The sequence below is a fragment of the Lottia gigantea genome, assembly GCF_000327385.1.
Source record: "Lottia gigantea unplaced genomic scaffold LOTGIsca_224, whole genome shotgun sequence".
NCBI classification, from domain to species: domain Eukaryota; kingdom Metazoa; phylum Mollusca; class Gastropoda; family Lottiidae; genus Lottia; species Lottia gigantea.
In genome coordinates this window covers 214,609-216,127 of record NW_008708594.1, presented here as the reverse complement: position 1 = coordinate 216,127, position 1,519 = coordinate 214,609, and the positions used below count along the sequence as shown (strand labels likewise).

Below are 1,519 nucleotides of genomic sequence, written 5' to 3'. Positions count from 1 at the left end.
GTAAAATAGTGATTAAATCGCCTTTAATGCCTCTATTTGTTGTAGCTGAACATATTTCGAGGTTTAAAAAGAAACGCAGACGGAGAAACAGAACGAGAATTGGTGGATGACTTCAGACCAATACAAGGACTGAACAACAGAGCAGTTAAAACTAACCATGAGAGGGGAAGACCAAACGAAACTTCTAATAACACCATTTCAAATTATCCCTGTCTTTTACTTATCTTTTTATACTCTCTCTTTTATTCTTGGGGTTTGATCCTATGAGGACCAGGGCGATATTTGTAGGGGTGGGGGGCAGAAATGTACCATCAACTGACGTAGTCTGAAACTTGCTGATATTTTATTTCATTGATTGTTATTTTGATAGATGTCTGTGAGCGTGATGTTAGAAAACACAACTTAGCTTTCAGAAAGAAACAGTTACAAACACATTTTACTACTTTTTCTTTTTTAAAAGATGGTGCTTGGAATTTAAAATGTTTTTCCAATTGTTATTTTAAGGCAGACTACTTTTTTGAGCCTCTGTGAGCCACTGTGAACTTGTAAAAATCGAAATGGTCTAGTTTTTCTAACCTATGCTATCCGACATCTATCATCAGAAAGAGTCAGCAAGTTTCGGACTTCACGTTCGAATAAGTATTTCTGTTTAAAATGTAAAATTGAAGAAGGGGTAGCCGGGGTAAAATATGATGACGTAGCTGTCAAATTGTCAAGTTGTTTAAAAAGTGACATGACACAGCAGTCGGGTAGTGATAACCTCGACATATTTATATAGATAATCAAACAGACGGCGTTCCAACCCTAAATGTCACAAAAATATTTAAATCAAAATTTTTAAACATATTTTAATACATCTGGCACCCTTTTCTAAAAGAAAACCTATCTACAAAAGGTATATGTTAAACTTTATAATAAGCAATACCAGACAATAAAAGATGTGAGATTTTTTTTAGAAATGGGAGCCAGGATATACCAGAATTTATTTTGTGGTTTTTTTTTTTTTAGCATAATATCAAACCCTTTTATGGGTATAACCCAACCCGTACCCTAAACTTATTTATGGGATATCGGGGTAGATTGTAAATATGTATATACTTTGTGTCTTGTATAATGTTTTTTTTTTAAATTGCTAATTTGTGTATTCCTCCTCCTTGGTATATACGACTATTTTTTTTTACGTTCTTATGCATGTTGTTTTGTCTCCTTAAAGAGGTTTTTTGAAAGATTTATGTGTATCGAGGACACTGCACTGAAAGCATAGATATCCATCAGACGTCTATGGTTCTTGCAATTCCACTAAAACTAAGCGTTTTATGACGTAGCTATCGCAATGGTGAGCATAGATAATAGCATTTTTTGCGTCGTATATGTCGTCATATAAGGTGAATCATTTCTATAATTAAAGGAATGAAAATGAAAATGATTAAAATGATTAAAAAGCCTCTTTACAAGACCTTCAACCTTTACCTCGTTTTAATCTAGTATTTGTTTCTTCTTTTCTTTTTGCTGGTGGGAG

The 1,519-nt window shown here is 33.4% G+C and overlaps 1 protein-coding gene across 1 annotated transcript in view; it reads left to right on the top strand.

The window, feature by feature from the left end:
* LOTGIDRAFT_239347 (hypothetical protein) overlaps positions 1–205 on the top strand; it is a gene marked incomplete at both ends in the record, with an annotated part of 10,542 nt that extends 10,337 nt beyond the window's left edge. The window contains one exon of the mRNA XM_009054781.1: positions 46–205. Coding sequence (XP_009053029.1) covers positions 46–204 — 159 coding nt within the window. The remainder of the gene's footprint in view (positions 1–45) is intronic.
* Positions 206–1,519: the final 1,314 nt, after the last annotated feature.